Genomic DNA, 21945 nt, shown 5'->3' on the forward strand with positions numbered 1-21945 from the left:
GGCAAGCTCGTCGGAGCTCTCCCGGCGACCTCTCAACCAGTCCTGACGGTTAAGTCCCCAGCGCAGCCTACCGCGGCTTCTCGCCCTCCGATTGGCCGCCCCGCGGGGGTGGGCGGGGCTCCGGGTCCCCGCCCGGGGATTGGCTGGGGCGCGGCGGGCCGGCTGTCAATCTCGCGGCATCCTCCCGGCCCCTGCCGGCGTGGGCCGCTGGCCGGCGCGGAGGATGCCGGGAAGGTGCCCACAAGATGGCGGCGGGTGGCCATAGTGGGCCATAGTGAACCGTTCCTGTGCCATCTGGCCCATCCTCCACCTGCCTGCTGAGGGGCCTCGCCCTGACAGGACCCCTGGCATCATGGCCACCCTGGAGAAGCTGATGAAGGCCTTCGAGTCCCTCAAGTCCTTCCAGCAGCAGCAACAGCCCCCACCCCCACCCCCTCCACCACCCCCTCCACCACCACCCCCGCCTCCCCCAGGCCCAGTCCTGCCCGAGGAGCCGCTTCAACGACCGTGAGTGGAATCAATCAATCAATCAATCAATCAATCGTATTTATTGAGCGCTTACTGTGTGCAGAGCACTGTACTAAGAGCTTGAGTGGAAGACCCCCTGGGGGAGGCAACCCTGCCAGGGAGGGAAGGAAGGACACTGGGCCTTCCCAAGCGCTCAGTACAGTGCCCTGCACACAGTAAGCGCTCAATAAATACGAATGAATGAATGAGCACCTGTATATATGTTTGTACATATTTATTACTCTATTTTACTTGTCCATATCTATTTTATTTTGTGAGTATGTTTGGTTGTGTTCTCTGTCTCCCCCTTTTAGACTGTAGGCCCACTGTTGGGTAGGGGCTGTCTCTAGATGTTGCCAACTTGTACTTCCCAAGCGCTTAGTACAGTGCTCTGCACATAGTAAGCGCTCAATAAATACGATTGATGATGATGATGTTCTGTGGTCTGTCTCCCCCCTTCTAGACTGTGAGCCCGTTGGTGGGCAGGGACCGTCTCTAGATGTTGCCCATTTGGCTTAGTACAGTGCTCTGCACACTGTAAGCGCTCAATAAATACGACTGAATACTGCGATCTTGTTAATGATGTGCATCTAGCTATAATTCTATTTATTGCAACGGTTTTGCCCCCTGTCTGCATGTTTTGTCTTCCCCTCCTAGACTGTGAGCCCTTTGGTGGGCAGGGGCCGTCTCTAGATGTTGCCCATTTGGCCTTCCCAAGCGCTTAGTACAGTGCTCTGCACACTGTAAGCGCTCAGTAAATACGACTGAATGCTGAGATCTTGTTAATGATGTGCATCGAGCTATAATTCTATTTATTGCAACGGTTTTGCCCCCTGTCTACATGTTTTGTTTTGTTGTCTCTCTTCCCCTTCTAGACTGTGAGCCCATTGGTGGGCAGGGGCCGTCTCTATATGTTGCCCATTTGGCCTTCCCAAGCGCTTAGTACACTGCTCTGCACACTGAAAGCGCTCAGTAAATACGACTGGATACTGAGATCTTGTTAATGATGTGCATCTAGCTATAATTCTATTTATTGCGACGGTTTTGCAATGCCATCATTATTATTATCATTATTGTCATTATTATTATCATTATTATTATTATTATCATTATTATCATCAATGCCATCATTATTATGCATTAATGCATTATTATGCATTAAAATGCCATAATTATTAATGTTATTTTGCCCCCGTCTACATGTTTTGTTTTGTTGTCTCTCTTCCCCTTCTAGACTGTGAGCCCGTTGGTGGGCAAGGGCCGTCTCTATACGTTGCCCATTTGTTCTTCCCAAGCGCTTAGTACAGTGCTCTGCACACTGTAAGCACCCAATAATTACGACTGAATACTGAGATCTTGTTAATGATGTGCATCTAGCTATAATTCTATTTATCCCGACGGTTTTGCCCCCTGTCCACACGTTTTGATTTGTTGTCTCTCTTCCCCTTCTAGACTGTGAGCCCTTTGGTGGGCAGGGACCGTCTTTAGATGTTGCCCATTTGGCTTAGTACAGTGCTCTGCACACTGTAAGCGCTCAGTAAATACGACTGAAAACCGAGATCTTGTTAATGATGTGCATCGAGCTATAATTCTATTTATTGCGACGGTTTTGCCCCCGTCTACATGTTTTGTCTTCCCCTTCTAGACTGTGAGCCCGTTGGTGGCCAGGGACCGTCTCTATCTGTTGCCGATTTGTCCTTCCCAAGCGCTTAGTCCAGTGCTCTGCACACAGGAAGCGCTCAATAAATACGATTGGTGATGAGGATGATCCCCATTTTACAGATGAGGTAACTGAGGCACAGAGAAATTAAGCGACTCACCCAAAGTCACCCAGCTGACAGTTGGTGCAGCCGGGATTCGAACCCATGACCTCCGACTCCAAGGCCCGGGCTCTTTCCACTGAGCCACGAGTGCTTAGTACAGTGCTCTGCACACAGTAAGGGCTCAGTAAACACCACTGATTAATTCTTCAATTCATTCGTTCATTCAATCGTATTTATTGAGCGCTTACTGTGTGCAGAGCTCTGTACTAAGCGCTTGGGAAGTACAAGTTGGCAACACATAGAGACGGTCCCTACCCAACAGCGGGCTCACAGTCCCATTCACACTCAGACTGATTTAAGAATCAGTCAGTCCATGATGTTTATTGAGCACCTACTGTGTGTAAAGCCCTGTGTCGCAGTGAGTGCTTGTCGGTGTGTCATTCATTCATTCAGTCGTATTTATTGAGCGCTTACTGTGTGCAGAGCACTGGACTAAGCGCTTGGGAAGTACAAGTTGGAATTAAGTGGTGTTGGCCCCTACCTTTAAGGAGTTAGAGTTTAGTGGTGTCCGACACACGTTCAGAAACATAGTGGTTGTCGGTAGAAGTGTGGAAGGATAAAGCTTCATACATCATCAATCGTATTTATTGAGTGCTTACTATGTGCAGAGCACTGTACTAAGCGCTTGGGAAGTACAAATTGGCAACATATAGAGACAGTCCCTACCCAGCAGTGGGCTCACAGTCTAAAATACATAGTATTGATTGGTTAAATAAATTACCAGACTCATCCATCTCCATCCAAGATTGTGCGTAAGGCCTGGGGGCATAAAGAAGTGTTCCCTCCCCATCCTCCCCATCTTACCTCCTTCCCTTCCCCACAGCACCTGTATATATGCTTGTACATATTTATTACTCTATTTATTTATTTATTTTATTTGTACATATTTATTCTATTTATTTTATTTGGTTAATATGTTTGGTTTTGTTTGTCTCCCCCTTCTAGACTGTGAGCCCGCTGTTGGGTAGGGACCGCCTCTGTTTGTTGCCAACTTGGACTTCCCAGGCGCTTAGTCCAGTGCTGTGCACACAGTAAGCGCTCAATAAATGCGATTGAATTCATTCATTCATTCAGTTGAATGAAAGAATGAATGAATGAAGTGTCCAGGGTGGCCATGAGGTGGACACAACCTGGGAAGGCGGGCTTAGTTGGGAGAAATCTCTTGGAAGAGGAGGGATTTGAAGGTGGAGGAAGGATGGGTTTGAGCAAACGGTCAGAAATGGGTCTTGAGAACCACTTATTTATTTAACAATAATAATAATAATACTAATTATGTTGGTATTTGCGCTTGGAGGAAGGATGGGTTTGAGCCAATGGTCAGAAATGGGTCTTGAAAACCACTTATTTATTTTATAATAATAATACTAGTAATGTTGGTATTTGCGCTTGGAGGAAGGATGGGTTTGAGCAAACGGTCAGAAATGGGTCTTGAGAACCACTTATTTATTTCATAATAATAATAATACTAATAATGTTGGTATTTGCGCTTGGAGGAAGGATGGGTTTGAGCAAATGGTAGAAATGGGTCTTGAGAACCACTCTGCACATAGTAAGCGCTCAATAAATACGATTGATTGATTGATTTGCGCTTGGAGGAAGGATGGGTTTGAGCAAACGGTCAGAAATGGGTCTTGAGAACCACTTATTTATTTCATAATAATAATAATACTAATAATGTTGGTATTTGCGCTTGGAGGAAAGATGGGTTTGAGCAAACGGTCAGAAATGGGTCTTGAGAACCACTTATTTATTTAATAATAATAATAATAATACTAATTATGTTGGTATTTGCGCTTGGAGGAAGGATGGGTTTGAGCCAATGGTCAGAAATGGGTCTTGAAAACCACTTATTTATTTTATAATAATAATACTAGTAATGTTGGTATTTGCGCTTGGAGGAAGGATGGGTTTGAGCAAACGGTCAGAAATGGGTCTTGAGAACCACTTATTTATTTCATAATAATAATAATACTAATAATGTTGGTATTTGCGCTTGGAGGAAGGATGGGTTTGAGCAAATGGTAGAAATGGGTCTTGAGAACCACTCTGCACATAGTAAGCGCTCAATAAATACGATTGATTGATTGATTTGCGCTTGGAGGAAGGATGGGTTTGAGCAAATGGTCAGAAATGGGTCTTGAGAACCACTTATTTATTTCATAATAATAATAATACTAATAATGTTGGTATTTGCGCTTGGAGGAAGGATGGGTTTGAGCAAACGGTCAGAAATGGGTCTTGAGAACCACTTATTTATTTCATAATAATAATAATGCTAATAATGTTGGTATTTGCGCTTGGAGGAAGGATGGGTTTGAGCAAACGGTCAGAAATGGGTCTTGAGAACCACTTATTTATTTCATAATAATAATACTAATGCTAGTAATGTTGGTATTTGCGCTTGGAGGAAGGATGGGTTTGAGCAAACGGTCAGAAATGGGTCTTGAGAACCACCTATTTATTTAATAATAATAATACTAATAGTGTTGGTATTTGTGCTTGGAGGAAGGATGGGTTTGAGCAAACGGTCAGAAATGGGTCTTGAGAACCACTTATTTATTTCATAATAATAATAATACTAATAATGTTGGTATTTGCGCTTGGAGGAAGGATGGGTTTGAGCAAATGGTAGAAATGGGTCTTGAGAACCACTTATTTATTTTATAATAATAATACTAATAATGTTGGTATTTGCGCTTGGAGAAAGGATGGGTTTGAGCAAACGGTCAGAAATGGGTCTTGAGAACCACTTATTTATTTTATAATAATAATACTATCATGTTGGTATTTGCGCTTGGAGGAAGGATGGGTTTGAGCAAACGGTCAGAAATGGGTCTTGAGAACCACTTATTTATTTCATAATAATAATACTAATGCTAGTAATGTTGGTATTTGCGCTTGGAGGAAGGATGGGTTTGAGCAAACGGTCAGAAATGGGTCTTGAGAACCACTTATTTATTTAATAATAATAATACTAATAGTGTTGGTATTTGCGCTTGGAGGAAAGATGGGTTTGAGCAAACGGTCAGAAATGGGTCTTGAGAACCACTTATTTATTTCATAATAATAATACTAATAGTGTTGGTATTTGCGCTTGGAGGAAAGATGGTTTTGAGCAAACGGTCAGAAATGGGTCTTGAGAACCACTTATTTATTTAATAATAATAATACTAATAATGTTGGTATTTGTGCTTGGAGGAAGGATGGGTTTGAGCAAACGGTCAGAAATGGGTCTTGAGAACCACTTATTTATTTCATAATAATAATACTAATACTAGTAATGTTGGTATTTGCGCTTGGAGGAAGGATGGGTTTGAGCAAATGGTCAGAAATGGGTCTTGAGAACCACTTATTTATTTTATAATAATAATACTAATAATGTTGGTATTTGCGCTTGGAGGAAGGATGGGTTTGAGCAAACGGTCAGAAATGGGTCTTGAACCACTTATTTATTTCATAATAATAATACTAATAGTGTTGGTATTTGCGCTTGGAGGAAGGATGGGTTTGAGCAAATGGTCAGAAATGGGTCTTGAGAACCACTTATTTATTTCATAATAATAATACTAATAGTGTTGGTATTTGCGCTTGGAGGAAGGATGGGTTTGAGCAAACAGTCAGAAATGGGTCTTGAGAACCACTTATTTATTTCATAATAATAATACTAATACTGATGTTGTTGGTATTTGCACTTGGAGAAAGGATGGGTTTGAGCAAATGGTCTGAAATGGGTCTTGAGAACCACTTATTTATTTCATAATAATAATACTAATAATGTTGGTATAAGCGCTTAGTACGTGCCAAACACTGTTCTAAGCGCTGGGGTAGATTCAAGGTAATCAGGTTGTCCCACGTGGGGCTCACAGTCTTCATCCCCATTTTACAGATGAGGCAGCTGAGATACAGAGAAATTAAGTGACTTGCCCAAAGTCACACAGCTGACAGGTGGTGGAGTCAGGATTAGAACCCACAACCTCTGACCCCTAAGCCCGTGCTCTTTCCACTAAGCCACGCTGCCTCTGGAAAAATAAAATAATGGTATTTGTTAGGTGTTTACTATATGCCAAGCACTTTTCTAAGTGTTGGAGGGTGATACTAGGTAATCATGTTGTCCCACGTGGGGCTCACAGTCTCAATCCCCATTTTACAGATGCGGGAACTGAGGCCCAGAGAAGTGAAGTGACTGGGCCAAAGTCACACAGCTGACAAGTGGCGGAGCCGGGATTTGAACCCGCGACCTCCGACTCTCCAGCCCGGGCTCTTTGCATTGAGCCACGCTGCTTCTCTGTTTATCTATTTAGTTATATTGACGTCTCCCCCTCTAGACTGTAAGTTCGTTCTTGGCAGGGACGAATCTGTTCTGTTTTACTCTCAATCAATCAATCAATCAATCGTATTTATTGAGCGCTTACTATGTGCAGAGCCCTGTACTAAGCGCTTGGGAAGTCCAAATTGGCAACATATAGAGACGGTCCCTACCCAACAGCGGGCTCACAGTCTAAAAGGGGGAGACAGAGAACAAAACCAAACATACTTACAAAATAAAATAAATAGAATAGATTTGTACAAGTAAATTAATTAAATAAATAAATAAATAAATTTACTCTCCCAGGCTCTTAGTACAGCGCTTTGCACACAGTAAGTGCTCCATAAATATGATCGAATGAATTAACCAGACACGGTGATGAAGGGAACTCTGAAGGAGTGAGCGGAGCGAGCTGAAGCCTAGTTGGAAAAGAGAACGGATTCTAATTTTCCTTGCCCCCCCTTATTAAAGTAACAACTCATCGTCCTTGGAAAAGCACGCTCTTGTCGTCCCTCCCATTGCCAGCACGTTGAGGAAGGGTTCCAGTATCTCTGATAATAATAATAATAATGACAGCATTTATTAAGCGCTTAGTCTGTGCAAAGCACCGTTCTAAGCGCTGGGGAGGTTACAAGGTGATCAGGTTGTCCCACGGGGGGCTCACAGCCTTAATCCCCATTTTGCAGATGAGGGAACTGAGGCCCAGAGAAGTGAAGTGCTTAGTACAGTGCTCTGCACACAGTAAGTGCTCAAAAAATAATAAATAAGCAACCATTATTCATTCACTCATTCATTCAGTCATATTTACTGAGCGCTTATTGTGTGCAGATAGCTGTACTAAGCGCTTGGGAAGTACAATTCAGCAACAGATAGAGACGGTCCCTACCCAAACAATGGGCTCTCCGTCTAGAAGGGGGAGACAGACAACAAAACAAAGCAAGCAGACAGGTGACTCGTAGACTGTAAGCTCCTTATGGGCAGGAGATTCATTCATTCAATCATATTTATTGAGCGCCTACTGTATGCAGAGCACTGTACAAAGCGCTTATAATAATCGTACTTGTTAAGTACTTACTATGTGCCAAGCACTGCTTTAAGCACTGGGGTAGAGACAGGGTAATCAGGTTGGACACAGTCCCTGTCCCACATAATAATAATAATAATAATGATAATAATGGCATTTATTAAGTGATTACTATGTGCAAAGCACTGTTCTAAGCACTGGGGAGGTTACAAGGCGATCAGGTTGTCCCACGGGGGGCTCACAGTCTTAATCCCTGTTTTACAGATGAGGGAACTGAGGCCCAGAGAAGTGAAGTGACTTGCCCAAAGTCACACAGCTGACAAGTGGTGGAGCCGGGATTTGAACCCATGACCTCTGACTCCAAAGCCCGGGCTCTTTCCACTGAGCCATGCTGGGTCTTGCGTTGGCATGGATTCAAGGGGGCATATTACTTAGGCCGGGGCAGTGACTTTTGTTCTCTGTCTCCCCCTTCTAGATTGTCTTACCTCCTTCCCCTCCCCACAGCCCCTGTATATATGTTTGTACATATTTATTACTCTATTTATTTTACTTGTACATATCTATTCTATTTATTTTATTCTGTTAATATGTTCGGTTTTGTTCTCTGTCTCCCCCTTCTAGACTGTGAGCCCACTGTTGGGTAGGGACCGTCTCTATATGCTGCCAACTTGGACTTCCCAGGCGCTTAGTACAGTGCTCTGCACACAGTAAGCGCTCAATAAATACGATTGGTTGATTGATTGTGAGCCCACTCTTGGGTAGGGACTGTCTCTATATGTTGCCAACTTGTACTTACCAAGCACTTAGTACAGTGCTCTGCACACAGTAAGCGCTAAATAAATACGATTGATTGATTGATTGACTTTAGTTATGACCTGCCCCCCAAAGAAACAACAAAAGAAAAACTAAACACGGGGGAAAACTGACTCATTTGAGAATTGGGAAGTTGTTGAGTTTGGCAAGAAAGATGGCGCTTCTCTGTCAATCAGTCAATCAATCAATCATATTTATTGAGCACTTACTGTGTGCAGAGCACTGTACTAATCAATCAGTCGTATTTATTGAGCGCTTACTGTGTGCAGAGCACTGTACTAAGCGCTTGGGAAGTACAAGTTGGCAACATATAGAGACAGTCCCTACCCAACAGTGGGCTCACAGCCATTATGATTATGATTATGATGATGATTAATAATAAATATGTTTGACTGAATGAATCATCATCATCATCAATCGTATTTATTGAGCGCTTACTGTGTGCAGAGCACTGTACTAAGCGCTTGGGAAGTACAAGTTGGCAACATATAGAGACAGTCCCTACCCAACAGTGGGCTCACAGTCTAGAAGGGGGAGACAAAGAACAAAACCAAACATATTAACAGAATAAAATAGAATAGATATGTACAAGTAAAATAAATAAATAGAGTAATAAATATGTACAGACATATATCCATATATACAGGTGCTGTGGGGAGGGGAAGGAGGTAAGATGGGGGGATGGGGGGGGCGAGGGGAAGAGGAAGGAGGGGGCTCAGTCTGGAGGAGGTGAGCTCTCTGTCAATCAATCAATCAATCGTATTAAGCGCTTACTGTGTGCAGTGCACTGTACTAAGCGCTTGGGAAGTACAAGTTGGCAACATCTAGAGACAGTCCCTACCCAACAGTGGGCTCACAGTCTAGAAGGGGGAGACAGAGAACAAAACCAAACATCTTAACAAAATAAAATCAATAGAATAGATGTGTACAGGTAAAATAAATAGAGTAGTAAGTATGTACAGACATATATCCATATATACAGGTGCTGTGGGGAAGGGAAGGAGGTAAGATGGGGGGATGGGGGGGGGCGAGGGGGAGTGGAAGGAGGGGGCTCAGTCTGGGAAGGCCTCCTGGAGGAGGTGAGCTCCCTGTCGTAGTTACACTTTGAAGTTCTTTTCCCAGAACGGTTTTCCCAGAGTAGCGGAGAGGTCTTTGAAGTTGGGGTGGCTAAACCTGAGGCCGTGATATGTTTTCGGGCCCCGGAATCCTTCGAGTGGGTCAATGGACCAGAGTTATCATTCTGCTTCTTGGCTGCTGTCGTGTTTTAAGACTATTTCTTCATCCAGTTTTCTCCTAATTAATGATAATAATAATAACAGTGGTATTAAGCACTCGACTAAGTGTCGGGGTAGATCCAACACTTAGTAGAAGCAGCGCGACTCAGTGGCAAAGAGCCCGGGCTTTGGAGTCAGTGGTCATGGGTTCAAATCCCAGCTCTGCCAACTGTCAGCTGTGTGACGATGGGCAGGTCACTTCACTTCTCTGGGCCTCAATCATGCGATTGAATGAGTGAATGATTATTATGGTGATTATGATTATTATTACAGTGGTGTTGAGCGAAGAGGTCACAGCAGTTGACGTGCGGGAACGTGCCCCTCAGGAAGCAGCGTATTCTACACACACAGTGTGTATTGCACACAGTAAGCGCTCAGTAAATGCGATTGAATGAGTGAATACTCTATTTATTTATTTATTTATTTTACTTGTCCATATCTATTCTATTTATTTTATTTTGTTAGTATGTTTGGTTTTGCTCTCTGTCTCCCCCTTTTAGACTGCGAGCCCACTGTTGGGTAGGGACTGTCTCTATATGTTGCCAATTTGTACTTCCCAAGTGCTTAGTACAGTGCTCTGCACATAGTAAGCGCTCAATAAATACGATTGATGATGATTGTTATTATCATTATTACAACGGTGTTGAGCAAAGAGGTCACAGCAGTTGACGTGCGGGAACGTGCCCCTCAGGAAGCAGCGTATTCTACACACACAGTGTGTATTGCACACAGTAAGCGCTCAGTAAATACGATTGAATGAGTGAATGATTATTATTATTATCATTATTACAATGGTGTTGAGAGAAGAAGTCACAGCAGTTGACGTACAGGAACATACCTCTCAGGAAGCAGCGTATTCTGCACACACAGTGTGTATTGCACACAGTAAGCGCTCAGTAAATACGATTGAATGAGTGAATGATGATTATTATTATTATTATAATGGTGGTGAGAGAAGAGGTCACAGCAGTTGACGTGCGGGAACGTGCCCCTCAGGAAGCAGCGTATTCTACACACACAGTGTGTATTGCACACAGTAAGCGCTCAGTAAATACGATTGAATGAGTGAATGACGATTATTATTATTATCGTTATTACAATGGTGTTGAGAGAAGAGGTCACAGCAGTTGACGTGCGGGAACGTGCCCCTCAGGAAGCAGCGTATTCTACACACACAGTGTGTATTGCACACAGTAAGCGCTCAGTAAATACGATTGAATGAGTGAATGATTATTATTATTATCATTATTCCAGTGGTGTTGAGAGAAGAGGTCACAGCAGTTGACGTGCAGGAACGTGCCCCTCAGGAAGCAGCGTATTCTACACACACAGTGTGTTGCACACAGTAAGCGCTCAGTAAATATGATTGAATGAGTGAATGATGATTATTATTATTATTATAGTGGTGTTGAGAGAAGAGGTCACAGCAGTTGACGTGCAGGAACGTGCCCCTCAGGAAGCAGCATATCCTTGAGAAGCTAGAAAGTTCCCAGGCCGCTAACGGCGCGTTAGCCCTTGGAGTGGGAGAGTTTTTCCGTGGTCTTCACAGCGACCGCCGCAGAGACGGCGGTGAAGGCCTTCGTCTCTCTCCGTCCGTCTCCAGCGTTTCATCATCATCATCATCAATCGTATTTATTGAGCGCTTACTATGTGCAGAGCACTGTACTAAGCACTTGGGAAGTACAAATTGGCAACATATAGAGACAGTCCCTACCCAACAGTGGGCTCACAGTCTAAAAGTTTCCCGAGCCGGCTGTCCACAAAGCAGCTGCCTGCCCATCTCTTCCCCGAGATAGACGCACGAGACCACTCGAAGAATGGCTTCTGCCCCAGGATTTATTTAGTCCCTTCCCTGAGCAGTATTTTCCTGCCCCTGGTGCCCCCAAAACACACGCGTACCTATATTTACGCGCGGGTCACGGAGGTTAAAGTCGGAAAAAGCCATTGGAGGTACGGAAAAACTGGCCCGGGTCTGAGTGACTAGACTGTGAGCCCAGGGTTGGGTAGGGACCGTCTCTATATGTTGCCAACTTGGAGTTCCCAAGCGCTTAGTACAGTGCTCTGCACACAGTAAGCGCTCAATAAATACGATTGAGTGAATGAATGAGTGAGTGAGCAAGATTTTCCTGAGAAACGAACCTGTGACTCTTCTTTAAAGGCTGGTGAGTGTGTGGAAATGAGTCTTGCTGAGCGGTTCAGTTCGAGGAATCCTTTTCTTTCTCCCTCACTTCCTGGTGTTGCCACCAGTAGTTGGAAGGAACGTGGCCTTAATAATAATAATAATAATAATAATAATAATAATAATAATGGTATTTACCAAGCGCTTACTATATGCCACACACTGTTCTAAGCGGTGGCCCACTGTTGGGTAGGGACCGTCTCTATATGTTGCCAGCTTGGACTTCCCAAGCGCTTAGTACAGTGCTCTGCACACGGTAAGCGCTCAATAAATACAATTGAGTGAATGAATGAATGAGTGAGTGAGCAAGATTTTCCTGAGAAACGAATCTGCGACTCTTCTTTAAAGGCTGGTGAGTATGTGGAAATCAGTCTTCCTGAGCTGTTCAGTTCGAGGAATCCTTTTCTTTCTCCCTCACTTCCTGGTGTTGCCACCAGTAGTTGGAAGGAACGTGGCCTTAATAATAATAATAATAATAATAATAATAATAATAATAATAATGATGGTATTTACCAAGCACTTACTATGTGCCACACACTGTTCTAAGCGCTGGCCCACTGTTGGTAGGCACCGTCTCTATATGTTGCCAACTTGTACTTCCCAAGCGCTTAGTCCAGTGCTCTGCACACAGTAAGCGCTCAATAAATACGATTGAGTGAATGAATGAGCGAGTGAGCAAAATTTCCTGAGAAACGAACCTGCGACTCTTCTTTCAAGGCTGGTGAGTGTGTGGAAATGAGTCTTGCTGAGCGGTTCAGTTCGAGGAATCCTTTTCTTTCTCCCTCACTTCCTGGTGTTGCCACCAGTAGTTGGAAGGAACGTGGCTAATGATAATAATAATGATAATAATAACAATAATAATAATAACAATGGTATTTACCAAGCGCTTACTGTGTGCCACACACTGTTCTAAGCGGTGGCCCACTGTTGGTAGGGACCGTCTCTATATGTTGCCAACTTGTTCTTCCCAAGCGCTTAGTCCAGTGCTGTGCACACAGTAAGTGCTCAATAAATACGATTGAGTGAATGAATGAGTGAGTGAGCAAATTTCCACCAGTAGTTCGAAGGAATGTGGCTAATAATAATATAAAAATAATAATGAAATAATTAGATTTACCAAGCGCTTACTGTGTGCCACGCACTGTTCTAAGCGCTGGCCCACTGTTGGGTAGGGACCGTCTCTATATGTTGCCAGCTTGGACTTCCGAAGCGCTTAGTACAGTCCTCTGCACACAGTAAGCGCTCAGTAAATACGATTGAGTGAATGAATGAGCGAGTGAGCAAAATTTCCTGAGAAACGAACCTGCGACTCTTCTTTAAAGGCTGGTGAGTATGTGGAAATGAGTCTTGCTGAGCTGTTCAGTTCGAGGAATCCTTTTCTTTCTCCCTCACTTCCTGGTGTTGCCACCAGTAGTTGGAAGGAACGTGGCTAATAATAATAATAACAGTGGTATTTACCAAGCGCTTACTATGTGCCACACACTGTTCTAAGTGCTGGCACACTGCTGGTAAGGACCATCTCTATATGTTGCCAAATTGTACTTCCCAAGCGCTTAGTACAGTGCTCTGCACACGGTAAGCGCTCAATAAATACGATTGAGTGAATGAATGAATGAGTGAGTGAGCAAATTTCCACCAGTAGTTGGAAGGAACGTGGCTAATAATAATAGTAATAAAAATAATAATAAAATAATGGTATTTACCAAGCGCTTACTATGTGTCACGCACTGTTCTAAGCGCTGGCCCACTGTTGGTAGGGACCGTCTCTAGATGTTGCCAACTTGTACTTCCCAAGCGCTTAGTACAGTGCTCTGCAGACAGTAAGCGCTCAATAAATACGATTGAGTGAATGAATGAATGAGCGAGTGAGTAAATTTTCCTGAGAAATGAACCTGCGACTCTTCTTTAAAGGCTGGTGTGTGTGTGGAAATGAGTCTTGCTGAGCGGTTCAGTTCGAGGAATCCTTTTCTTTCTCCCTCACTTCCTGGTGTTGCCACCAGTAGTTGGAAGGAACGTGGCAATAATAATAATAATAATAATAATAATAATAATAATAATAATAATAATAATGGTATTTACCAAGCACTTACTATGTGCCACTGTTCTAAGCGCTGGCCCACTGTTGGTAGGGACCGTCTCTATATGTTGCCAAATTGTACTTCCCAAGCACTTAGTACAGTGCTCTGCACACAGTAAGCGCTCAATAAATACGATTGAATGAAAGGTGATCAGGTTGTCCCATGGGGGGGCTCACAGTTTTAATCCCCATTTTGCTGCTGAGGTAACTGAGGCCCAGAGAAGTGAAGCGACGTGCCCAAAGTCACACAGCTGGCAGTTGGCGGAGCCGGGATTTGAACCCATGACCTCTGACTCCAAAGCCCGGGCTCTTTCCACTGAGCCACGCTGCTTCTCTATGCCAAGCACTGTTCTAAGCGGTGGGAGAGATACAGGTTGACCAGGTTGTCCCACGGAGGGCTCACAGTTGTCATCCTCATTGTACGGATAACTGAGGCCCAGAGAAGTGAAGTGACTTGCCCAAGGTCACACAGCAGACGAGTGGCGGAGTCGGGATTAGAACCCATGACTTTCTGACTCTCAGGGCTGGGCTTTATCCATTGTGCCGTGCTGCTTCCCTGATAAGTGAGAGGTTAGTGAGAGTCCGTGGAGGGAAGATGAAAAAATCTAGACTGTGAGCCCACTGTTGGGTAGGGACTGTCTCTATATGTTGCCAACTTGGACTTCCCAAGCGCTTAGTACAGTGCTCTGCACATAGTAAGCGCTCAATAAATACAATTGATGATGATGATGATGAAAAAATCAAGACACTAAAAAACACGCCCCAAAAAGTAGTCAGGATAAGCAAGGGGCTGAGTGTTAGGAGGCTTGGGTTCGAATCCCACCCCTTCAAAGCCCTCCTTTCATTCATTCAATCGTATTTATTGAGCACCCACTGTGTGCAGAGCACTGGACTAAGCGCTTGGGAAGTCCAAGTTGGCAACATGTAGAGACGGTCCCTACCCAACAGCAGGCTCACAGTCTAGAAGGGGGAGACAGACAACAAAACAAAACATATTAACAAAATAAGATAAATAGAATAAATATGTACAAATAAAATAAATTGAGAGTTGAGAGCTCACCTCCTCCAGGAGGCCTTCCCAGACTGAGCCCCCTCCTTCCTCTCCCCATCCCCCAGCCTTACCTCCTTCCCCTCCCCACAGCACCTGGATATATGTATATTTGTATGGATTTATTACTCTATTTTATTTGTACACATTTATTCTATTTATTTTATTTTGTTAATATGTTTTGTTCTGTTGTCTGTCTCCCCCTTCTAGACTGTGAGCCCGCTGTTGGGGCGGGACCGTCTCTGTATGTTGCCAACTTGGACTTCCCAAGTGCTTAGTACAGTGCTCTGCACACAGTAAGCGCTCAATAAATACGATTGAATAAATGAACCCCTGGCACTGGCCTGCTATTGGACTTTGGATAAGACCCTTTACTTTTCTGGTCCCTCGGTCTTTTTATCTTTTTATCGGTAATGCGTGTCTTCCCCGGCTAGACTGAAAGCTCCTTGTGGTCAGGAATCATGCCTACCAACACTTTTAAGTGCCGCAATGGATAGAGCACCTGCCCTTGAGTCAGAAGGTCATGGGTTCTAATCCCGGCACCGCCACTTGTCTGCTGTGTGACCTTGGTCAAGTCACTTCGCTTCCCTGGACCTCGGTTGTCTCATCTGGAAGATGGGGATTGAGACTGTGAGCCCCACGTGGGACAGGGACTGTGTCCAGCCTGATTTGCTGTATTTGTTCATTCAGTCGTATTTATTGAGCGCTTACTGTGTGCAGAGCACTGTGCTAAGCGCTTGGGAAGTACAAGTTGGCAACATATTAGAGACGGTCCGTAACCAACAGTGGGATCACAATCTGGAAGACTGTATCCTCCCTAACCCTCAGTACAGTGCCTGACACATAGTGAGTGCTTAACAAATATCATCATCATTATTATTATTATTACTCCCCAGGTGGTGTATCCATCACTGGTATTTATTATTAATAATAATAATGATGGTATTTATTAAGCACTTACTATGTGCAAAGCACTGTTCTAAGCGCTGGGGAGGTTACAAGGTGACCAGGTTGTCCCACGGGGGGCTCACAGTCTTAATCCCCATTTTACAGATGAAGTCACTGAGGCCCAGAGAAGCCCAAAGTCACGCAGCTGACAATTGGCGGAGCCGGGATTTGAACCCATGACCTCTGACTCTAAAACTCGGGTTCTTTCCACTGAGCCACGCTTCTTCTCTGCTTACTGTGTGTAGAGCACTATACTAAGCACTTGGGAGAGTACAGTTCAATAGGGTCGGCTTCTCCGACCTCAGCGAGCGTGCGGTCTGGAAGGGTAAGGGCTCATTGATTGATGATAACAATAATAATAATAGTAATGATGGCATTTATTAAACACTTACTATGTGCAAAGCACTGTTCTAAGTGCTGGGGAGGTTACAAGGTGATTAGGTTGTCCCAAGCGAGCTCACAGTCTTAATCCCCATTTTACAGATGAGGGAACTGAGGCCCAGAGTAGTTAAGTGACTTGCCCAAAGTCACACAGGTGACAATTGGCGGAGCCGGGATTTGAACCCTTGACCTCGGACTCCAAAGCCCGGGTTCTTTCCACTGAGCCACGCTGCTTCTCTGCTTACTGTGTGTAGAGCACTATACTAAACACTTGGGCGAGTACAGTTCAGTAGGGTCGGTTTCTCCGACCTCAACGAGCGTGCAGTCTGGAAGGGTAAGGGTTCATTGATTGATTATAATAATAATAATGATGGCATTTATTAAGCACTTACTGTGTGCAAAGCACTGTTCTAAGTGCTGGGGAGGTTACAAGGTGATCAGGTTGTCCCAAGGGGGCTCACAGTCTTAATCCCCATTTTACAGATGAGGGAACTGAGGCCCAGAGTAGTTAAGTGACTTGCCCAAAGTCACACAGCTGACAATTGGCGGAGCCGGGATTTGAACCCGTGACCTCTGACTCCAAAGCCCGGGTTCCTTCCACTGAGGCACGCTGCTTCTCTGCTTACTGTGTGTAGAGCACTATACTAAACACTTGGGAGAGTACAGTTTAATAGGGTCGGTTTCTCCGACCTCAACGAGTATGCAGTCTGGAAGGGTAAGGGTTCATTGATTGATGATAATAATAATAATAATAATAATAATAATAATAATAATAATAATGGGATTAATTAAGCACTTATTATGTGCAAAGCACGGTTCTAAGCGCTGGGGAGGTTACAAGGTGACCAGGTTGTCCCACCTGGGGCTCACAGTCTTCATCCCCATTTTACAGATGAAGTCACTGAGGCCCAGAGAAGCCCAAAGTCACACAGCTGACAATTGGCAGAGCCGGGATTTGAACCCGTGACCTCTGACTCCAAAGCCCGGGGTCTTTCCACTGAGCCACGCTGCTTCTCTGCTTACTGTGTGTAGAGCACTATACTAAACACTTGGGAGAGTACAGTTTAATAGGGTCGGTTTCTCTGACCTCAACGAGCATGCAGTCTGGAAGGGTAAGGGCTCATTGATTAATAATAATAATAATAATAATAATAATGATGATGGCATTTATTAAGTGCTTACTCATCATCATCATCAATCGTATTTATTGAGCGCTTACTGTGTGCAGAGCACTGTACTAAGCGCTTGGGAAGTCCAAGTTGGCAACATATAGAGACAGTCCCTACCCAACAGTGGGCTCACTGTCTAAAAGACTGTGCCAAGCACTGTTCTAAGCGCTGGGGAGATTACAAGGTGATTAGCGTGGCTCACTGGAAAGAGCACGGACTTTGGAGTCAGAGGTTATGGGTTCAAACCCCAGCTCTGCCAACTGTCAGCTCTGTGACTTTGGGCAGGTCACTTCACTTCTCTGGGCCTTAGTTCCCTCATCTGTAAAATGGGGATTAATCAATCAATCAATCAATCGTATTTATTGAGCGCTTACTATGTGCAGAGCACTGTACTAAGCGCTTGGGAAGTACAAATTGGCAACACATAGAGACAGTCCCTACCCAAGACTGTGAGATTAAGACTGTGAGCCCCTCCGTGGGACAACCTGATCAACTTGTAACCTCCCCAGTGCTTAGAACAGTGCTTTGCACATAGTAAGCACTTAATAAATGCCATCATTATTATTATTATTATTAGCTTTTCCCAAAGGGGCTCACAGTCTTAATCCCCATTTTACAGATGAGGTCACTGAGGCCCAGAGCGGTGCCCAAAGTCACCCAGCTGACAACTGGCGGAGCCGGGATTTGAACCCATGACCTTGGACTCCAAAGCCCGGGCTCTTTCCACGTTCCCTACCTCTTCCATTTAGAGCCCCGCGGGGGACGGTATTTGATCCGACCGTCTTGCCTCTCCCGTGGTAAGTGCTTAATAGATGCCCAAAATAAATGTCAAAGAGGCTGAGATGGCCCTTAATCCTTTGGCCAGCCAATCAGTCAATAAAATTTATCGAGCGCTCACCGGGCGCCGTCCCTAAGTGCTGGAGAACTGCCGGAGATTTAGAAGGAAGGGCCTGATCTCCGCGCAGACGTAAAATACAGAGAGGAGAGGGAGGAAGAAGAGGATGGAAGGACGGATCTGTAGGTAAGGCCGAAAACCGTAGGCTAGGTAACGGTGATGATGGCATTTGTTAAGCGCTCACTAGGTGCCAAGCACTGTTCTAAGCGCTGGGGGGATACAAGGTGATTCACGTAAATATGTACAAATAAAATAAATAGAGTAATAAATCCGTACAAACATATATACATATATACAGGTGCTGTGGGGAGGGGAAGGAGGTAAGGCGGGGGGGATGGGGAGGGAGAGAGGAAGGAGGGGGCTCAGTCTGGGTTAATTGAGTGCTTTAATAATGATAATAATAATAATAATAATGATAATGATGGTATTTGTTAAGCACTTACTATGTACCAAGCACTGGGGTAGATACAACACAGAGGCCCGAGACCCCTGGATCCCCTGCACGCCCGTCCCCTTTCAGCCCGCACACTTCCCTCCTCTAATCCTAACTTTCTCTACTTAATAATAATAATAATGGCATTTATTAAACGCTTACTATGTGCAAAGCACTGTTCTAAGCGCTGGAGGGATGCAAGGTGATTCACGTTGTAAATATGTACAAATAAAATAAATAGAGTAATAAATCCGTACAAACATATGTACATATATACAGGTGCTGTGGGGAGGAGAAGGAGGTAAGGCACGGGGGATGGGGAGGGAGAGAGGGAGGAGGGGGCTCAGTCTGGGTTAATTGAGTGCTTTAATAATGATAATAATAATAATAATGGTAATGATGGTATTTGTTATGCACTTACTATGTACCAAGCACTGGGGTAGATACAACACAGAGGCCCGAGACCCCTGGATCCCCTGCACGCCCGTCCCCTTTCAGCCCGCACACTTCCCTCCTCTAATCCTAACTTTCTCTACTTAATAATAATAATAATAATAATGGCATTTATTAAGCGCTTACTATGTGCCAAGCTCTGTTCTAAGCACTGGGGAGGGTACAAGGTGATCACGTTGTCCCACGTGGGGCTCACAGTCTTCACCCCCATTTTTCCAGATGAGGGAACTGAGGCTCAGAGGAGTGAAGTGACTTGCCCGAGGTCGCACAGCAGACTTGTGGTGGAGCTGGGATTCGAACCCACGACTTCCGACTCCAAAGCCCGGGCTCCTTCCGCTGAGCCACGCTGGGAAGATGCCGGCGTGGGCGGTTTGGGTATGGAGCTGACGTACGGTGGGGAGTAGACTGAAACAGTATAGCCGTTTGTGGCTCAGTGGAAAGAGCCCGGGCTTTGGAGTCCGAGGTCGTGGGTTCGAATGCTGACACTGCCATGTCTGCTGTGTGACCTTGGGCAAGTCACTTAACTTCTCTGAGCCTCAGTGGCCTCATCTGGAAAATGGGGATTAAGACTGTGAGCCCCACGTGGGACAACTTGATCACCTAATACCCCCCCCCCCAGCGCTTAGAACAGTGCTCTGCACATAGTAAGTGCATAACAAATGCAATTATTATTATTATTATTATCATTATTATTATTATTATTATTATTGTCTGTTCGAGCCCACAAGGACAGATCTTCTAGACCGTGAGCCCACTGTTGGTTAGGGACCGTCTCTATATGTTGCCAAGTTGTACTTTCCAAGCGCTTAGTCCAGTGCTCTGCACACAGTAAGCGCTCAATAAATACAATTGATTGATTGATTGGGTAGGGACCGTCTCTATATGTTGCCCACTTGTACTTTCCAAGCTCTTAATACAGTGCTGTGCACACAGTAAGCGCTCAATAAATACGATTGATTGATTGGGTAGGGACCGTCTCTATATGTTGCCCACTTGGACTTTCCAAGCGCTTAGTCCAGTGCTCTGCACACAGTAAGCGCTCAATAAATATGATTGATTGATTGATTGGGTAGGGACTGTCTCTATATGTTGCCAACTTGGACTTTCCAAGCGCTTAGTTACAGTGCTCTGCACACAGTAAGCGCTCAATAAATACGATTGATTGATTGATTGGGTAGGGACCGTCTCTATATGTTGCCAACTTGGACTTTCCAAGCGCTTAGTCCAGTGCTCTGCACACAGTAAGCGCTCAATAAATACGATTGATTGGGTAGGGACTGTCTCTCTATGTTGCCAACTTGGACTTTCCAAGCGCTTAGTTACAGTGCTCTGCACACAGTAAGCGCTCAATAAATACGATTGATTGATTGATGGGTAGGGACCGTCTCTATATGTTGCCAACTTGGACTTCCCAAGCGCTTGGTCCAGTGCTCTGCACACAGTAAGCGCTCAATAAATGCGACTGATTGATTGGGTAGGGACCGTCTCTCTATTTTTTTTTATGGCATTTATTAAGCGCTTACTATGTGCAAAGCATCATCATCATCATCAATCGTATTTATTGAGCGCTTACTAGGTGCAGAGCACTGTACTAAGTGCTTGGGAAGTACAGATTGGCAACATATAGAGACAGTCCCTACCCAACAGTGGGCTCACAGTCTAAAATGGGAAGACAGAGAACAAAACCAAACATACTAACAAAATAGAATAAATAGAATAGATATGTACAAGTAAAATAGAGTAATAAATATGTACAAACGTATATACATATATACAGGTGCTGTGGGGAAGGGAAGGAGGTAAGATGGGGGGATGGAGGGGGGACGAGGGGGAGAGGAAGGAAGGGGCTCAGTCTGGGAAGGCCTCCTTGTACTTCACAAGTGCTTAGTACAGTGCTCTGCACACAGTAAGTGCTCAGTAAATGCGGTTGAGTGAATGAATGAATCTTCAGGCGCGGTAGAGAAATGATCATTTTGGGTCAGCCCACCTGAGCGGCGGGCACGGCACCCTGCTGCTTTTTCGCCGCTTCAGAAAATGTTTGATTTTGCCGTCGAAGGGGTGGTCGTTGCCGTCTTGGGCCAGCGGCGCAGGGGGCTGTCAGCGTACTGAACGGAAGGAGGACCGAATAACGGAGCTCCTTCTCGGAGGCCCTGCTGTCGGATCATCATCATCATCATCAACCGTATTTATCGGCGGGCAGGTTTTTGTTTCAAGGCCCGGGGACGGACGACGCATAAATGGCCACCTTGGCGTTTCTCCTCGGGCGACCGCAGCCGAAAAGCAATCCCCGGAAACCCGCCTGAACCCAGCCAAATGGCCGATTTCTCTTTGAAACTCCGCGATCCGGGCCCGGAAACCTTCCCGAGCCCGGCGTTCTCTGCTCGACTGTCGGTCGGTCGTCTCGAGGACCCGAGGGTAGGGACTGTCTCTATATGTTGCCAATTTGTACTTCCCAAGCGCTTAGTACAGTGCTCTGCACATAGTAAGCGCTCAATAAATACGATTGATGATGATGATTGGAATTTGAACAACAAAAAAAGGGGGTTTTGGAGTCCTTTGGAGGGTGGCATTCCAGCCACCCTGAAAATCAATCAATCAATCAATCGTATTTATTG

The 21945-nt window shown here is 44.9% G+C and overlaps 1 protein-coding gene across 1 annotated transcript in view; it reads left to right on the plus strand.

The window, feature by feature from the left end:
* Positions 1-270: 270 nt before the first annotated feature.
* Positions 271-21945, plus strand: part of HTT (huntingtin) — a 378122-nt gene continuing 356447 nt past the window's right edge. Inside the window, exon 1 of the mRNA XM_038744544.1 lies at positions 271-507. Coding sequence (XP_038600472.1) covers positions 353-507 — 155 coding nt within the window. The 5' untranslated portion in view covers positions 271-352. The remainder of the gene's footprint in view (positions 508-21945) is intronic.

Source organism: Tachyglossus aculeatus, chromosome 4 (genome assembly GCF_015852505.1).
Source record: "Tachyglossus aculeatus isolate mTacAcu1 chromosome 4, mTacAcu1.pri, whole genome shotgun sequence".
Classification (NCBI taxonomy): Eukaryota; Metazoa; Chordata; class Mammalia; order Monotremata; family Tachyglossidae; genus Tachyglossus; species Tachyglossus aculeatus.